The following is a 17,598-nucleotide window of genomic DNA, read 5'->3' as shown; positions in this document are numbered from 1 at the left end:
ACTACCGTCTGAAGCCAATCCAATTTATTGGGCTAAGTCAATTGGAGCAGAATCAATCGAAGAAGCATTACGACAGAATACGTATAAGACGCAAGATATTATCTCGGGAAAGGATCAATGAACATATGATCAAACTCATACACATGCACCCAGTTTGAACAAAGATGGCAAAGAGTGTTCAGTAATAAGGAACATCGTACAGCAATGGAGGTAAAAGAAACGTATTTGGCAGAGTGCATAATTGTGCACATAACGGGAAGTATCTGGCAGAAAGAATTTATTATAAATGACTACACCATAAACATTCAGACTGCTCACATATGAACAGTTCAGTTTAGTTATTATCGGCACATATACTCAAAAGAAAATATAACAGGACTGTAGCATAATAAGAGTTTGTGGAGAGAATTGGAGTCCTCCCATAATTTATATTCAGAGACTTCAGAGATAAATACTGGAATCAGAAACTAGCATTATTAACAGAACATTCTAGAACAGGAAAAACATAATTTAGGAGGAGCGATTCAGAATTTGTTTAACACATAATTATATATTAAGCAAAAGTATTATATATTGAGAGATGAAAGTAAGTGGAGCATAATTACAGAGAAGGACATTGGCAAGACATCCAAAATTCAGTGCCGAGATTAGTGACTGTGATGAATAGAAGGGAGTGACAATGATAAGAAAGTAATGAGAAATAGTAAGACAACAGATGATTGGAATAGAGGCAATAACAAGTTATGTGGCAGTATAAGAGGTCTGAGTTTATAACATCAGTGATTCTAAAGAAATAAATATGTCTTGTACAACATATGCAGCAGAGAATACATATACAGAAGAATTATAATAAGATCAACAAAGGTGTTAAATGCGGAATATATGCAGATAAAGAAATATGATCCCAGCCATCAAGTATTAAAACAATAATAAATACAACTGCAGGTATTAAATCAATGAAATTCGTCACAAAGATATAGTGCAGACTAACAAAAAACTCTTAACCAGTGGAGGCAATAAATAGAGTAATATTATTGAGGAACAATACCAGATCAAAGAATTAAAGGTTTCAATATTCGAACTTAATCGACTTAGGGACATTACAAAAACAAAATTCAAATACAATAATAGTTTAGTATACACATGCTATCAAAAATATCATTGTTGTTTTCCTGAAATTGGAGATCTAGAACATCAAGATTCTATAAAGAGTTAGGATGGGAGGATTGCATGTGCCCACCAACTTGACTCTCAACAACCCATTGAAGATTCCTCAAAAGATCCTCCGACAATGTCAGAAATCTCAACAATGGGATTGAGCTATGTTGATGCATTTATGAATACATCAATCTCACTCATCTCAGGTTGTAAATCCCAAAGTCTACTAGGTCCATTCATGTAGTTTCTGGAGAAATATGACAAGAGATGAAGATTGCAATGCACATATATGAGGTCCTCTGCTTTGCTAGATGCCAACCTATTGCATTTCACAAAATGGAATAACTCTTATGTACTATGATTTCTCCAAAATGTGGAAGAAGATACAACCGATGAAAAAAGTTTATAAGTAACAATGACACAAATAACCAATTAAAAATTCAAATAAAAAATAATTAAAATTAAAATAGAATTTTTAAAAAGTTAAACCTTGTTGCCCTAGTTTCGCAATCGACAATTATTTCAAAATTTAGTCTTAGCCAACCCAAGGAACATCCAAGTGTGTTAAAACATGAAGTTTAAAAGAGCCCACAATTTATCGCCTTTTAAGTAATTTTGTGAGCTTAATGCTTCCAGCTTGTCTCCAGCTCCGCTTAGCATTTCGAGTTTACAAAATACGCCACCTAAGTCTAAAATTATGGCAGGTTAATGAAAGGTGCCAAAACACGTGTTTTTGATGATAACATTAACCTTTAAAACTTTAAAAGATTAAGAAACTAGGTTCAAACACATTTTTCATTCAGAATCTTAACCTCTCATCCCAAAAAGAGTTAAGAAAAACATTCCAAACACACATTTTGAACCTTGAACCTTAACCTCCAAAAACCAAAAACGTTAAGATTGAAGCTCAAAACACGTCTTGGAGACGGTTATCAACCTCCTCTTCGTCCAATTGATGGAGGTTAAGAACTGAAAGATAAATCATCTCAAAAGGCGTGTGTATGATCATAAAAGTTTTAAATGACAAAATGGTCCTCTCTAAATGAAATTTCAAAAACCAAAGACAAAGCAATATAATGAGGCAAATCTACACTAACTATTCACATAAAGTGAAAAATGTGACAGGTGTACCGGATAAAGATATATGAGAAGGTGTTTTGTTGTTCCCATTAAACAAAGAAATTAGAGTAAACATCAAAAGTTTGAAAGATGAAATATAAATATCAAAGGCCAGATTATGCTCCTATCCTGAAAAGAACTCTTCCCCACATTGGTGACACCATCCTAGGAAGTGTAAGCCTGCAAGATCTTTGATCACCTCTTGAAAGTGGTGACAAGACCCCCTTATCTACAAAGATCTTGGAAAGTAGACTAGCTCGAATCAGAGGTCATATCATCTCAGCACAGTTCCTGATCTAGTATTGAAATGTATGAAGGCTTATCACCTAGACACTAGAGAAGTGATTGCATCAAATAATAAGGTGATGGTTCGGTTAGAACTTGTTTCTATTGCCATTGCTTTCTTATTGCCTATTAGAGAACAATATGCCGACATAGACATAAGAATGGCAAAAGAGTATTATGTTGCACATCAAACTCAGAACTTGAACAACATTGCCAGATCATGGTTCTCACAACCAAGGAGAGGTAAATATGAATTAGCAAAGTCCATCCATAGGTCATCATTAAAGGAAGATGTGGTAAATATGGTAATCCTTCTGAGTAGAACAATAGGACTCAGGGACTCGCATGAGTTTGAAGGTTGGATGTTTTTGTTTTTCAACATGATCTGTGAGGGGGATCAACAAATTGATTGAGCAAAGCTTATCAGTGATAGCATTCATGAACAACTCATAGAGATTCAAACTAATGATTACTTCTATATGACTTCTTACCTCTTCTATGCTATAGCAAGTGCAAAAAGTTGGCCTGCGCTTAACAATAAGGTATATATGATGATGCGGCTATCATTTATAATCACTTCCCTCAGCTGCAACATAAGATAAGTCTACATCATTTCAGGAGAGTGAATGATGCATTCGCTATGTTAACAGCTAGAGAACTTCAAGGAAACATACGACTCAGAATTTCGCATGAAGCAGCAATGGCAATTCAAAAATATGGAAGTTACTTCATACAGTTTCCAAAGTTCACTTATATCCGGTTGGCGGATTATGATGGATACCCCCTCATGCTACCCAAGATCACTGATGATAAACTAGTGCTGATCGAGATGTGCAGGCAAATCAATTAAATTAATAAGCTTTGCATAAACATGAGAGTAGATGAGATCCCTTTTCCTATCGGCATCGGGCATTACAGGTGTGACACATCAGCAAATGCAAAGAACATAAAGAGATCTGTTGCTAAAATACATTTACATCCTTACACCATATGGTTCCCTTACGACAGTAAAGGCTATGCACTCAACAAACTGAAGCTAACTCTCGGCCTTGCTCACTTTCTAGCTCTAGAAGACTTTTGGGAAGATTGTGAGTGATTTTGAAGTTAGGAAATGAGACTGACTGAGGCTTACTATAAGACAGGTGATAGATTTCAAAGTAGATATTGATGTGATAGGGATAGAAGATGATGAATGTTCATTGATTAATCCTTTCTACCACGAGAAGATTGAATTGTTAGAAGTCCCACCAATTCGTTGGTCAGTTCAAGAATTGAAAAATTTTAAGGAAAGGATGGTCCATGTGATGGAAGAATTTTACTTTACGTCAAAGGATTTTGTGAGCATGCACAAAACTATATGTTTCAACATAATCAATGTCAAAGCAAATAAATCATAGTTCCAAAAATCGCCATGAAATTGCCGAAATCGCCGAAATCGCGATAAGATTCATGGCTCACGATTTTTTTGGAATCGGAAATCGCTGGTGGCGATTTTTTCCTGTGAATCGCCTGAATCGCCAAAATTGGCGATTCAGGGCAAAAATCGCCAAAATCGCCATCGTGAATCTCCAGAAATCGGCCGCGGCAGCAAGGATAGAAAGTTCAATTTTAAAAAAAAAAGCACATGTTTTATTTGCTTTCTAAGTTGACTTTCCTCTTTGTTATAACCCTAAAGAGCCTTCTATTTGCTTAGTATGAGTAGAAGAGAGGAAGAGTGAGAGAGAAGAAGAGAAAAGAGAATCCATAGGTTTCCAACCGGCAAGAAGGAAGAGCACCAAAGAGATCAAAAGTCCATCTGGGGAGGCCATAAATTGCATTGGGAGCATTAAGGAGTCAATATCAACACTCCTCAACTCATTTGCAAGAGGTAAGTGTTGGTTTTTTTTTTGCATGTTAGTGTAGTATGCATTTTTTGTTAAATTTTTTTAGTGTTCATTTGCAAATCTTGAATGTTTTTTATTTTTACTAAATTGCAAACTAGGGTTTGTTGTTTTGTAGTTTTTGTTTATTAGTTGCAAACTTTGATTTTTTACATGAATTTTTTTATTGCAGCAGCCCTTTGCTTTCATTTTCCAATTTCCACAATGGGTAAAAAAGATGAATGCTGGAAATATAATGAAGAGTTTCCTGGGAGAACCAAATATCAAACAAAATGTATATTTTGCAAAGAAACAATAAATTCGGGAGGTATCTATAGATTGAAATACCACATTGCTGGCATACCTGGCCATGATGTCACAGTTTGCACTCATCAAACCGCTGAGGCAAAACGCTCTTGTTTAGTGGCATTAGAAAAAATTGAACAAGACAAGTTGACTAAGAAAATGCAACTTGAAGGGTTAAGAGGTATTGACTCCCGTGCTCCCACATCCGCAACCGCATCTACATCTGCAAGTGCATCTGCATCAGCTTCCGCATCCGTAGGTTGTGTTGGAGAGGGTTCTTCTAGGCCTCCTTTTCATCCTAGTGCTAGTGCTCATGTGAGTGTTAGTGGTAGTCGGTCTCATACTGAGACAGAGTCCAACACCAACCTATTGCGGCCTAGAGTGCGGAAAAACAGAATGGATAGTTACTTTGTGCCCCGCACTACTCCTGGCTCCCAACTCACGCTTGAGGGCATGGGTTTGAACAAGGAGATTCATGATGCTGCCAGAAAAGAGATTTGCAAATTCTGGTACTTTTGCAACATTCCATTTATTGCAACCAGGTAATTGATTCTTTTTTCTTTGTTATCTTCAAAGTTAAAGTTAAAAGTAAAAGTAAAACTTTAATTATATCTACTTGTTTTATGATTTTAGTTTTTGACATCTAAATTTCTAATCAATATCATTATCTATTTGTGACAGGACTCCTTATTGGCAGAACATGATAGATGCAGTTACCATTTGTGGTCCGGGGTTTAAAGCCCCAACTGAGGCTGAGTCGAGTGGATACCTCCTAGAGGAAATGGTTGAGGATATGAGGCATGAGCTTGAGGACAACCGAAAGGAGTGGATCGAAAAGGGTTGCACCATCATGACTGATGGTTGGACAGATAGGAGGGGAAGAACACTCCTCAATTTTCTTGTATCTTGTGGAGGTGATTGATCATTCTACTTTCCTACATACATAATTTTGAATCGTGATTGACTATTTCAAATTTTGATTTGTTGATTGCTAATAGTAATTATAATTCGTTGTTTTGTTACTTGTAGGATATACCATGTTCCTCAAATCCATTGATGCTTCTGCTCATGTAAAAAACGCCACATACTTATGTGAGGTTATTGAGGAAGTTATAGCAGAGGTGGGGGAACAACATGTGGTGCAAGTGGTGACGGATAATGCAGCAAGTTATGTTGCTGCAGGTAAACTTTTAACTTTTTAAGTTTTGAAAATAAATTTATTTGAATTTTGAACTTTTTCTAATTCTAACTTAGAATTTCTAAGTTTCCTAAGTTCTAACATGTTTGAAATTTGAATTTCTAATTATCTTAAAATTGTTCTAGGCAAACTTTTGATGGAGAGGCACCCCACCATATTTTGGTCCCCTTGTGCAGCACACTGCCTTGACCTCATGTTGGAGGAAATTGGCAAACTTGAGTGGGTCAAGTCATGTGTGGAAAGGGCAAAAAACATATGCAAGTTTATTTATAATCATTCATTTGTCCTTAGCACAATGAGGAAGTACACAGGAGATAAAGAGTTAGCTTGTCCAGGGATCACGAGGTTTGCCTCGAATTTCATCACCTTGCGGTCCTTGTTGACATCAAGGGATGATTTGAGGAGCATGTTTGTTGGGCGGGAGTGGATTTCATCTTCCTATGCTACAACCACTGAAGGGATAGATGTGGTGGATTGCATATTTGATGATGATGGTTTTTGGAAACCTGCTAGAGAAATCCTTAAGGCAATTTTATTGCAATTTAACATTTAATATTTTACAGTTTACTATGCTAATTGTTTAATGATTTAGTTTTACCTTAAGTTATATTATTGAATTATTCTATGTTTAAGTTTTGACTCAAATTTTTGTTTTACTTTATATGTAGGCCACTGAGCCCCTTGTATCTCTCCTACGAACTGCTGATGGGGAGAAGCCCTCTATGGGCTACATATATGAGGGCATGGATAGGGCCAAGGAGGCCATTAGAGCTCAGTATGCAGGAGTGCAGGAGAAGTATGCCCCTATTTGGGACATCATTGATAGGAGATGGCAAAATCAGCTCCACAGACCCATCCATGCAGCAGCTTACTTTTTGAATTCGGCATTTCATTTCCGTCCTGACTTCAAGGCGGATGAGGAGGTTCTCACCGGATTATATACAGTGATCCAGAGGTTGAGTACTGATGAGGATAGCAATGCTGCAATTATTGAGCTTGATAAGTTCAATAATAAAGAAGGGCCACTTTTCTCTAGCAAGGTAGCCATAGATGCTCGGGAAACAATACAGCCAGGTAAAAATTAAATAATATATTCAATGTTCATGAATCTAGATTCTAAACTTAAAGTTGATTATGTAATTTTAGAGTTAACTTGTAATTTGTAATTTGTAAATGAGACTAATTATTTTTATTTTCCCTTATTTCAGATAGATGGTGGCAAATGTTTGGGGCCACAACCCCAAAACTTCAAAAAATTGCCATTCGTATTCTGAGTCAGCCAAGCAGCGCTTCTGGATGTGAGCGCAGTTGGTCCATGTTCGAGCACATCCACTCGAAGAGGAGAAACAGGTTGACAGTGCAGAGGTTGAATGATCTTGTCTTCGTTCATTACAACCTCCGTCTTAGGATCAGACAGATTTTGGGCACTAACTCCTCTCCGATCATTCTGGAGGAGATTGATCCAAAATCAGAGTGGCTCACAGAGGTTGTAGATCCAGTCTTCACTGAGGAAGACCGTGCGTGGATTGACCAGGTGGATATAGAGGCTGAGGCAGCTAGAGCACGTTCTTCAGGCATTGATAGACGCACACGTGCACGCACAGACACAGGCCCTAGCAACATTCGTGAGCCCATCTTATATGCGAGAGATATGGCTCGACAATCCTCTAGGACCTACATTAGACGCCTTGCTACTAGGCAGACTGGATACTCAGAGGCTGAGGCTGAGGCTGTAGCCGAGCTTGAGGATGATGTTGAGGATGATGATGACTATGAGCCTGAGGCTTGAGCTGGAGCCGTGTTTTTATATTTTGTTTACAGATATTGATACTGAATCATTGATAGACATATGTTTCAAACTTTCATGGATCTTCATCTTAGATTCTTACATAAATTTATGATTTGATGTCTTATGGATCATCTTACATACATTCTATGATTTAAATCATTATGATCATTTGATTTCTATTTACTTCAGCTAGCCTACAATTTACATTTTAGATAACATAGTTACGTATGTGATGGATTTTATGTTCCATGTTTATGTATGTTAAGTTTTAACTTCTATTTGATGATGTTATAGTGTGCTTAAGTTATATTCAATAAAGGGTGCATGAAATAAGTTTTAAATTGTTAAAAATTAAAATCTTTAAATTTAAAGGGTTTTTTCAAATTTGCTGATTCATCGCCAATTCATTGCCGATTCACGATTCGATTCAGCCTTGCCGATTCCGATCTGATTCCGATTCACGTTTCTTTGAAATAAATATATGAATCAATGAACTTCCGAATGATGAAAATGGTAATATGGTAATGCATATATTATAGAAGATAAACCTTAGTGATCATGTGAACAACAAGATTCATACCTCTTATGATACCTCTTATAAATATGACACAAGATGGATATAAGATATTAAAGTTTAAATTTAATATATAAACTTTGATAATGATACAAAAAGAAAAATCGAAAATAATACATATAGGTGCAAGGTGAAGTATTTGTTGTGGTGCAGCAATAAGACAATTTACAAAGAGTATATATATTAAAAAATATATAGATATATTTGGATTAAAATGAAATGAGAACGTAATAGCAAGCTTTAATGTAATATACAACAGTATTAAAGAAGCCATTATTTGTATAGGGGTCTACAGATGTTGATGGAAAAGTCATCGTACAGGAGAGAACAGCAGATAAACGTTCAACGATAAAAACCAAGCAGCTATTATATGTGGTAGAGCAAATGGATTCCACATGCCACATCATCAGCTATGGAAAAATATCTATCGAAGTAGAGAGCATATACCAGCAAATAACATAGTGCCAGTCTGAACTGATTCTCATCCAGATACAGTGTTGTCGGATCTCTAAAAATGCCGTCATCAATAAATACTGGAATCTATGTCAAGAACAGTTTAAATATGTGTAGTATGCAGCAGTTTGTAAAACACGTTTTAATCTGATAAAAATGATGTTTGTCAACAGCGTTGGGGGCATTTAATATTACGATAATAGATAATCATCTATTATTAGTTAATGGTAATCTATTTGTAATCAATTGTAAATATTAGAATGTTTCTATTATATAGTTGGCTTTTGTTAGCTGTAGCTTTTTAAGCTTTCTTTCAGCTAGAATAGAATGTTTCTATTCTTTACGATCATTTCCTAAGGAAACATCATTCCATTCTTTTATATATAATGACCTCTCGGTCTCTGTTAATAACAAGCAAGCATTTTACCAATTACTTTGTAATATGGTATTAGAGCCTATACTTCATAAATTTATAATTTCTTTTGAAATTATTTGGTTAAATTTTTCAAAATCATTTCAAAGGTTTTTTTTTTTTTTCCAAAACTCGCTTAGGGTTTATGTCCTCGTGAAAAAAAACCTCTGTGCAAATCGCGGGTCTTGGTCTTTGGTCGAGTCTGAAATTATTGTAGAGCTTGTTTTTCTTCTAAATCACATCACAAATTTGTGTTTCTAATATTTTTGGAAATAGTGATTGTTTCAAAGGCTTCAAATCGCGGCTTCAAAGGCTTCCAATCACGGCCACAAATCAAGCCCAGCCTGCACACAATCTGATCACATCAATGCCCATGATTTCGTGGAGATCTTCATGAACGTGTTGTGTCTGCTCATGCCCAAATCCCAGAGATCGCAATTTCTTGGTGACATTTTTTTGAGCCTGCATGTTCGTGCCTTATTGTGAGTTCTTCACAACTCAACAGCCGTCTTTGTTCACAAGAAGTTCTCTATGAAAAACAAACCAAAAACCCCCCAAAAAAGGTGCAAAGAGCATGTAGAAATGTTGCAAAGAACTTGTGAAAATGGAAACCCAGAATTGTTGTATCAATCATTGCACAAGAGGTTGCATATATAACGGAAAAATCTTCCTATTTTTAGGTTAGTGCTATAGTTAATTAAATTCGCCCTTTTTCACAAATTGCATCCAAGTGATTTCGACACAAGTGCAATCGAGCAAGTTTTTAGAATAGAGGGAAACTTTTTTACATAGTACCATATTCATAGCCATACATTGTACGATGGTCTACGTACCAAAGGTGGGAAAGACAACATTTCCCATACTTTGAAAAAAAGTCATAAACCTCTAGTCTAATCCACATCTCTAGCATGTACTCTATGGGAATAAATGTTTCTTGAGAAGCTCATATGGTACACCTATGTTCCTAAGAACCTACCAATGATAATTTCTAACATTGGCGTTGTCATGAGTTCAACAAAGGTTGGCTTATCTAAGTAAGGACTAAGTCATGGTTTTCTGCTACCAATGGCCAAGTTTTTCAGCTCTCCTAAGGAGTAGAGTTGCCCAAATTTTATTTTTCAATGTCCTCTCACCCCCTTCTCTATGTTCTCCTTTGAACATTGTTGTTGGTTTGAATCATTAGTCCCCATTGATGTTTTCTACCAATAACTCATGCCTTAGCAAATTATGGATATTGAATGTTGTTTGAGGCAATTGCTTTAGCAATTGTTAGACAAATCAAAATTTGGGTAAATGTTATCAAAACTTTGGTTGTCTCTTGTTTAGCTCCATCTCTGGCTCTAGTTATAGATGGTGTATAGTCTACTTTTAAAAAACTCTTAATTTAAACAAATACACCAAGTGGTAGATAAAACCCCTCAAAAAGTGAACCCTAGGTGAGAGCACTCAAATTATATATGAACCTCTAGGGATTTCCACCCCTAACACTAAAATTTGAACACCAAACTATAGTCAAAATCACCTTCAAGTCTGTCTTCCAATTATCAAAGTCATTGGAGTTTATACCAAAGCCTTATATCCCAAAAAAACCGATAGACTCCCCACTTCGATGTCTTCCAAAATTACCACACGATTGTCTTTTACTGCAAAATTGGTATTGGTCTGTTAGGGATTAAAAGTGTTGAATTTGATGTTTAAATCTCCCTCCAACATTCCCCAAAATTTTCGTGATCTATCTTTAAAAGTTCATTCAAGCTAAATCCTAAATGCAGCACTCCAATTTAAAGAATAAATCTTTGATTGCAATTTAAAATTAGACAGACTACGCCAAGTGTTGATCTCTATGTGAAACAACTCCAAGGAGTTGGGGCGTTTTGCCCTTTGATTCCAAACATAGAAGGTAGTAATTCTCGAGTTAAATTGAACCAAAATTCAGTGATCTGTTAAGGTAAAGAAATGAGAATATAAACTAGTTGATAAATATAAAATCTAAGTTGTCAATTCAAGTTTGGGTTCAAGTTCGAGTTTGAAGAACTGGTTCACCAATATGGTAAAATTTTGAAATGGGTTTTTGGATTCGTTAGTACAAAAACATGTAAATATATATCTATATTTATGCAACCTGTAAGCATGAAGTATGTCACATAATATCATATAAACAAAAAAGACACCATAAACTTGCAATAATTGCATCATGATCATAGCATCATATACTTCAACATCATTAAAATATTAAAATGCCAAATGATAAATCATAACATCAAGTTCATGTATCATTCTTTCAAGTTTTAACTAATGGATTAATAATTTATTCTTCTTCTTCATTGTCATCATCATCTTCTTCTTCTTACTCTTCTTCATCTTCTTCTTCGTTAGCATTAGTTGATTCACAAATAGTGCTAAGGCCAATGAGATCAACTCCCCAATAACATTATCAATGTCAAATTCTTCCAATACAACAACTAAAAGCTAAGAAGTCGAAGCATCCATGTCTGAATGCAATCTCACATCTTCATCTCCCCTTCTTTGATTTCTTTATGCTTGTGCAAGATGAAACACAAGTTGGAATGCACATATACTAAGTTCTCAACTATTTTTTATTGCAACATGTCATGCTTTAGTGGGTGGATGAAACAATATGTGCTCCAATTTTTTCTTGGTGCAGATGAACTAGCAACCTATCAAGACAAGACAAAGAAAGTAAACAATTAAAATAATATTATTAGTCTTATAAAATGATTTTGGTTGCAAGGGGCTGCAGTGATTGGAATCGTTGGCCATGGGGGTACCACCAACTATGAGCAGCCTTCTTACATCGATGACAAAGAGAATCATTACTTAAACTTCTTGCATTCACAAACTCTATGAACTCGTCTGTAATCAAATCTTGCATATCATCACCGATCACGAAGAGCAACATTACATAGGCCTCTTCCATTCGCAGAGTTCATAAACTCATGTAATCAAATCTCACATATCATCATCAAGAAAGAGTATTTTAAAGGTTGACTTATACCAATTAGACACTTCTAAATCTATATATAATGGTTGCCTTCCTTGTCGATCAGCATATTGGGTGTTGAAATATTTTGGTGTCAATGCATAGGCAAGCAAACGTAGAGGAGTGGTCATCTTGTTCCATTGTTCTACAACAATTGCTTACAATTGTTCGAAGTTCTCGTCAAGGTCTTTCTTTTTTATTAATGATTTGTTTTATATTATCAAGCATTTATTTATGATTTGCTTTATATTATCAAGCATTGAGCCTATGCCATCATACACTTCTCCAAGGCAAGGCCTATCCATGCTAGGGTAGTGAAGCATGCTCATAATGGGCTAGGTGTAATGTCCCCTCTAGTAATGTCAAAGAAATGTCAGAATCAAACAATAACAAGTCTAACTATAATATTCAACCCAATTCTAACCCAAACCTTAAGCATGTCTCCAAATGGGGTTTCCTATACCTTTATTATTCCACCGTCTTCTTTGGAGTGCACACCCTAAGCTTTCTTCTTCAATTATCAAATGGAGATCATCAATGTCACATACCAACATTACAAAAATTCATTAGTCCCAAGCATGTCGGTTGCATGGAGATTACAACAATCTAACATACCAACATTATAGAGATTATATCAAAACAATCGTGTTAATCTCTCATACTAGCACTAGTAGAGTTTAGATCAACCTCATTACAAAACATCTCTACTTCAAGTCTAAATGATTACCTATGTTATCCTATTAAGTATTTTCATTTATATCACCATAGATAAATGAATAAATAAATAATTTTATATATATATTCATGTTGTCACACATATTATAACTATAATGTCTATTATTAACTTTCCACCTTCCATGCTTGTCCTCTTCGATTATTAACATACTAGTTATTCTTCCATTCATATTATTTCCTTTTAATATTTCCCCTTGTGGTGCTTTATCATATGCTTAATATCTTCCATTTTAATTTCCCCATGCCTAAATCTTTTGTCCCTCACTCGTTTATTGGAGGTTCCTTCAAAAGACATGACTCTTCTAAGGATCGTTGTTCTGTGATTAATATTTGCCTTATCCAAATAACAGTAGTTTATATATTTTGACATTTATTTATTTTATTTGAATAATGGTCCACAATGCATATAAATATATTAAATGTGAGAATAATATGAAAAGTCCTCGAGTCATGTAGTGGTTTCTGACAAAAATATGGATGTCCCTAACCTCTTCATACACCTCTTTGATCCGTCCAATTTCGTTCCCAATCTTTTGTAACATTATATTGAGTGAACTGCACAATGTGTTCAAAAAATAAGTTGATATTGCTCTTCAACCAACAAACTAGCAGCTTTACAGTTCTTTGTGTTGTGCACTATAACATGGACAATTTTTCCAAGTCCCACTTGTTTGATGGCAGAGATGAGAATATCAGCAACAAAAGGCCCATCTTTTACTTGCCCCTCACAATTCACGGATGTCAAAAACAATGCCTCTTTAGGTTACACCACAATGACATTGATCAAGGGACGAATTCTTGCATCTTTCAACCCATCTAAAACAATCGATACCCTTGTCTCAATAGATGAATCTCTTATGGGCTTCAATGCATCTCCAACCCCCTTGACCTCTTTGTCCAACAAGGGAGTTTGTACTTTATGATAATGGAGGCCCCTATGCCCTCTTGGAGCTTCATTGACACTTTTCAACATCTTCTAGTACAAGGAGCGGACAATACTGAAAGGCAGTTGCATATAAGCATCTTGCTACATGAATGTTGGCAACATCTTGACTCTCATTTTGAAATGCAGTATCCAATGGTACATTTTCTTTGCATGTAATGGGTACTTGAGTTTTAGTTTATCGCTCAACTATGGTATTATAAAAGGGGGTGGTCTTCTATCACGGTATTTGCAGGGTGAGTTGCATTCCCTTAGATTATTTTTTAGTGCCGGTGGTTGTATTTTGTCTATGTGCTTCTCTCTCTTTCATTGTTTCATGCTCCGCAATAAAACTTTGATATTATTTCATTTGATATAGGTGCATTTTTTGCAAGGCATTTCATGACTCTTTTTCCAAGGAATCCATATAAAATTCTTACCACCCAATAATATGAACTATTTCATTCTTTATCACAACTCTGTCGTTTTCAATGAAATGGAGCACCTCCTCGAAGGGGACAATATCAACATACTCCACAAAGGAAGAATCAAAATTTGATGCTATTCTTTGTTCAACATTACCTACAGAAGAAGAGGTAGATATCATCGTAGTTCCTATGGCAAGAAATTTTATACAAATTCAATATAAAACAAGATTATGGAAAATTCAAAAGAAAGGTAGATCTAAAGATAAATGAAAAAAAAAACTCGATACCTTATACCTTCCAGTCTTTGGAACAAGGCACAAACACTTGATAAAGATCCACAAATCAATCTTCCAGAGCTTTCTAGCACAACCAAACTCTTGCTCAACCACCTATCTACTCCACCTCAAGACAAAATAACATACCCATTGGCACTCCCCTCTCTATTACCAGTTGCCTAAGCCTAGTCTTATTTCACCACCTCCACCCCCAATTGGTTCCTGCATTGAAACTAGGATGGATAACTCACTCGAACCCCATCCTTATGTTCTGTGGGGAAGTTGGGCCCTGGTTAGGTGTAAGGTCCTATTTGCCTTTACCTTTTGTTTCTCAACCTACCGGAGGTGAAGAATGGAACTACCTAGCTAAGCTACTTAACTGAGTTAACTCCCATCCTTTATCTGTTGTGCCCCTAATAAATAGTGGGGGCGAAGGATGGTCGGAACCAACGGCTAGAGAGTTTAGCTCCATTGCCATCGAAGGCTACATTAGGCTACATTCAATTTCCAAAAAAAATGGGTCGAGCATTGAATTGTACCATGGATCCACCTTGGTCTGCCCAAGGTCTAAACACGTTTGTTTGGGTCCACCCAAATCTAAACAGTGGCATGCTTGGTTCAAACCAGCAACAATCCAATCAGACCCAAGCTGGACCCGCATCTGAATTCAACCAGGACCACAAACCAAGGTGGGGGATACACATGTGGTCCAAGTTGTTGTTGATGTTGCCCCTATTTGAAAAGCAGCAGGTATGCTGGTGCAAAAAAATTACAAGCATATATTTTGGACACATTGTTGTGTGCATTTGTTGAATAATGCACTCAAAGACATTGGCAAGTTTCAATGGATTACAGATCTCATAGAGAAGGGGAGGAAAATACAAATGTTTATATACAATCACAACCACACACAAGCCATCTATCGTAAATTTGCAAGGTAGAGCTATTCAAACCTGCCAATACATATTTTGCTTCTTTACTTCATTCTCCTTACCCACCTTTGTGAAGTCAAAGGAACTTTGTGTTCCACAGTTGTGAGTGATGCATGGACAACTTGTAGACAATACACATCAGATATTGCAGTTGAGGTGAGAGGTATGGTTCTTGATGAGCATTTTTGGGCTGATGTCAAATTTGTTGTGGATTATTAAGCCCATATATGAGCTGATCGGGTTTGCGAATTAAAATAAGGCATGTTAGGGAGAAATCTATGAAGCAATAGATTCCATGCATGAAAAAGTCAAGACAATAACTGATGCAAATGATCTTTCTCTATATCCTTTGATAGAGGAGAAATTACATGGAAGATGGAATAAGCTTAACACACCTCTTCATTGTGCTACATATGCTCTTAATCCTAAATGGCATGATATACAGTTGGCTAGGAAGAGGACTCCACATGAGGATTGAGAGGTAATGAAAGGATTTTGGAATGCGATAAAAAAGATTTATGGCCAAGGTGAGGATGCTTCAATTTTGAGGAGTCAATGGGATAAGTTTTAAAGTGGGCAAGGTGATTTTGGATCTGTGGAAGCTTTAAATGATATGAAATTAAAAATAGACCCTATAGAGTGGTGGTGCAACCATGGAGGTGAAGATCTTGAATTGCAGTCATTTGCAATAAGATTGCTCTCACAAGTAGCTAGCTCTTCATCTTGTGAAATTGAAGTACTTACGGGTTCATTCATTCACTGTTGAGGAACTGGTTAGGGTCAAAGAAAGCAAAGAAATTGGTGTACATTCATAGCTCCCTTTGTCTCCTCTCTCGTCTAGATCCTGGATACAATGAGGGTCCTTCATCAAAATGGGATCAAATCCCACCTGATGGAGAACCTGCTGCCCTCGTGGATGGAGAGGTTGAAGTAGATGGCGTTATTGACTGAACCATACCAACCGAGGAACCTGAGCTTGAGAGAGATGACTATTTGAACCTGACCTTGATATGGATGATCAAGGCATTGAAGACTAGACAATATGAATAGATTAAGATGTCTCATGTCTGATTTTTGTTTTAGTTTGTGATTTGTATATCAGCTTGCAGCCTTGTTGTTTATCAAGCTTCATCCAATATGGCAATATGTAATCAGTTCAAATTTCGATACTTTGGTACAATACTGAGTAACAGTAAACTACTAAACTTTATCTGATTTTTAAGGTTCAAGTTACAACTAGAAGTTTATCATTTGCAATATGGTGTTAATTTATGATCTTCTTGTTCATATTTGAAGTTTGTGTTCTGTGTTAAGCATCTAAGATTCTAAAGTTTAAATATTCTGCAAATATATATTATAATTTATGACTGATGGCTCAACATATTCAAATTTCATGTTTTGAATGCTCAATGTCATGACTCTTGATTGATATTTTCAGATTTTCAATAAAATATATATATATATATATATATATATATATATATATATATATATATATATATATATATATATATATATATATATATATATATAAAGCACGCACATGTACCCTCATCCCCTGTTTTGTAAAATATGCGTACCCATACCCGCATACGCGTGCAACCTTGGCCTTTAGTTCTCAATCGCTTCTGTTATTGAAAGATCTTAATATAATTCTTTATTTAAGGACTATTAGTCTCATTTGTTTAATATAAAATATTAATCAATTATCATTTTATAGTATCATAGAAAACTAAACAGAATGGTTTTTGGCAAATTTTTCCAATAGAATTCTTGGTTTAATTATCTAGCATTAAAGCGAATCCACTCTAGAATTCAAGAGATATGTAATGTATTCTATCAACAAAAAAAATATTTTGAAACCTAAAGAAGAGAATGAAACTACAAACACTTTTATGTAACATCGTTTGTAATCATCATGAGGCTTCTCTCAAGCAGAAAAACAAACCCTGATGCAAATATTGTTTTTTGCAAGTTACTTTAGCTGTTGTAAAATCCATAGCAAATGTACCTCCTTGTTAAATTTTAATGCTCAAAATTTCAAGGTAATTCAAATTTATATAACATTCCAGTGTAATTTAATATATAAGAAAAAAAGATCTCTAATATGTTCTGATAACAAAAAGAAGAGCTTTGAAGTCCACTTGCACAG

The 17,598-nt window shown here is 35.6% G+C and overlaps 2 protein-coding genes across 3 annotated transcripts in view; one reads left to right on the top strand and one right to left on the bottom strand.

Moving 5' to 3' along the window:
• Window positions 1–17,598, bottom strand: part of LOC149575767 (translocon at the outer membrane of chloroplasts 64-like) — a 147,492-nt gene that overhangs the window by 88,916 nt on the left and 40,978 nt on the right. The gene's annotated exons all lie outside the window — the stretch shown is intronic.
• On the top strand, window positions 6,527–7,897 carry LOC149575768 (uncharacterized). Its single transcript, XM_089815554.1, has 2 exons — window positions 6,527–6,999; window positions 7,134–7,897. The coding sequence occupies exons 1-2, from the start codon at window positions 6,648–6,650 to the stop codon at window positions 7,712–7,714; spliced, it is 933 nt and encodes a 310-aa protein (XP_089671680.1). The 5' UTR covers window positions 6,527–6,647; the 3' UTR covers window positions 7,715–7,897.

Source organism: Cupressus sempervirens, chromosome 2 (genome assembly GCF_028749045.1).
Source record: "Cupressus sempervirens isolate cs-2001-9-10 chromosome 2, ASM2874904v1, whole genome shotgun sequence".
Classification (NCBI taxonomy): Eukaryota; Viridiplantae; Streptophyta; class Pinopsida; order Cupressales; family Cupressaceae; genus Cupressus; species Cupressus sempervirens.
This window is presented reverse-complemented; position numbering and strand designations above follow the sequence as displayed.